The sequence below is a fragment of the Galeopterus variegatus genome, unplaced genomic scaffold (assembly GCF_000696425.1).
Source record: "Galeopterus variegatus unplaced genomic scaffold, G_variegatus-3.0.2 Scaffold6496, whole genome shotgun sequence".
In the NCBI taxonomy this organism is placed as follows: Eukaryota; Metazoa; Chordata; class Mammalia; order Dermoptera; family Cynocephalidae; genus Galeopterus; species Galeopterus variegatus.
Genome location: NW_007732607.1, coordinates 19535 through 20626, shown reverse-complemented (window position 1 = coordinate 20626; position 1092 = coordinate 19535). Strand labels below are relative to the sequence as shown.

The 1092-nt window shown below is 39.2% G+C and overlaps 1 protein-coding gene across 1 annotated transcript in view; it reads right to left on the bottom strand.

Moving 5' to 3' along the window:
* Window positions 1–1092, bottom strand: part of CEP170 (centrosomal protein 170kDa) — a 103210-nt gene that overhangs the window by 94360 nt on the left and 7758 nt on the right. The window contains exon 2 of the mRNA XM_008590953.1: window positions 119–208. Within this exon, the coding sequence (XP_008589175.1) occupies window positions 119–208 (90 nt within the window). The remainder of the gene's footprint in view (window positions 1–118; window positions 209–1092) is intronic.

The following is a 1092-nucleotide window of genomic DNA, read 5'->3' as shown; positions in this document are numbered from 1 at the left end:
AGCGCCGCCGTGCTCCCAAGCGGCGCACTGTAGCAGTGCGCCACCGGGCCGGCCCCTGTTGTCTTCTATAATATTAAACAAATATTCAAACAAGACAAAAAATAAACTCTTAACTTACCCCATTTAGGCTGCCCAAATCTTTTACCAAATGTTCATCTGTAGAGGCATCATAATTGATAACAGCATGTTGCTTATCCACACTACGAGACTGAAAAAAATTTTTTAAGTTAATGAATACAAGAAAATATTAGAATAAATACTAAACAAAAGATTTCTGGCTACATACCTAATATTAATAGAAGAGCAGATACATATAGAGAAATATCAAAGTAAAAGTAGATTAAATGAGATTTAAACTGTGCTACTATACAACACAAATTTGGTATCACTCCCCTAAGAGGAAGGCAGACAAATTTTTAAGATATTCTTTTCTACTAAATTTACCCGTTTACTTTTGAGAAAATTTAAATCAGGTGACATTGTTAAATGTATCAAACTAATAATTGTTTTCATAATTTGAAACTTCATGAAAATAATGTAAATTAAAATTTTGTTTTATTTATGCTAATGTAAAAAAATTTAGCCTGTAGGATATTCTTTCAATAATGAAAACTATAACACAAATTATATAAGGAGCCCAAAGATTTAGAGAAGCAGGAACACAATGTTTCTGAATAAAATTATCCTCACTTAAACTGTGGGTTCTAAAACTGGAATTGATGGAACAGCTCTAAGAGGTAAAGAGACCTCTGAGTCAAAGAAAGTAATTACAAAGGCAAATTGTGGTTTTGAAAATTGCTTTTATGGGGCCGGCCCGGTGGCGCACTGCTACAGTGCACCGTTTGGGAAGCGCGGCAGCGCTCCCACCGAGGGTTCGGATCCCACATACAGACCGGCTGCTCACTGGCTGAGCGAGGTGCGGGAGCAACACCGAGGGTTGCGATCCCGTTGCTGGTCCGGTACGGANACTGGCTGAGCGAGGTGCGGGAGCAACACCGAGGGTTGCGATCCCGTTGCTGGTCCGGTACAGACGTGACACTGAGGGTTGCGATCTGTTGCCGGTCACAAAAAAAGACAAAAAGGAAAAAAAAA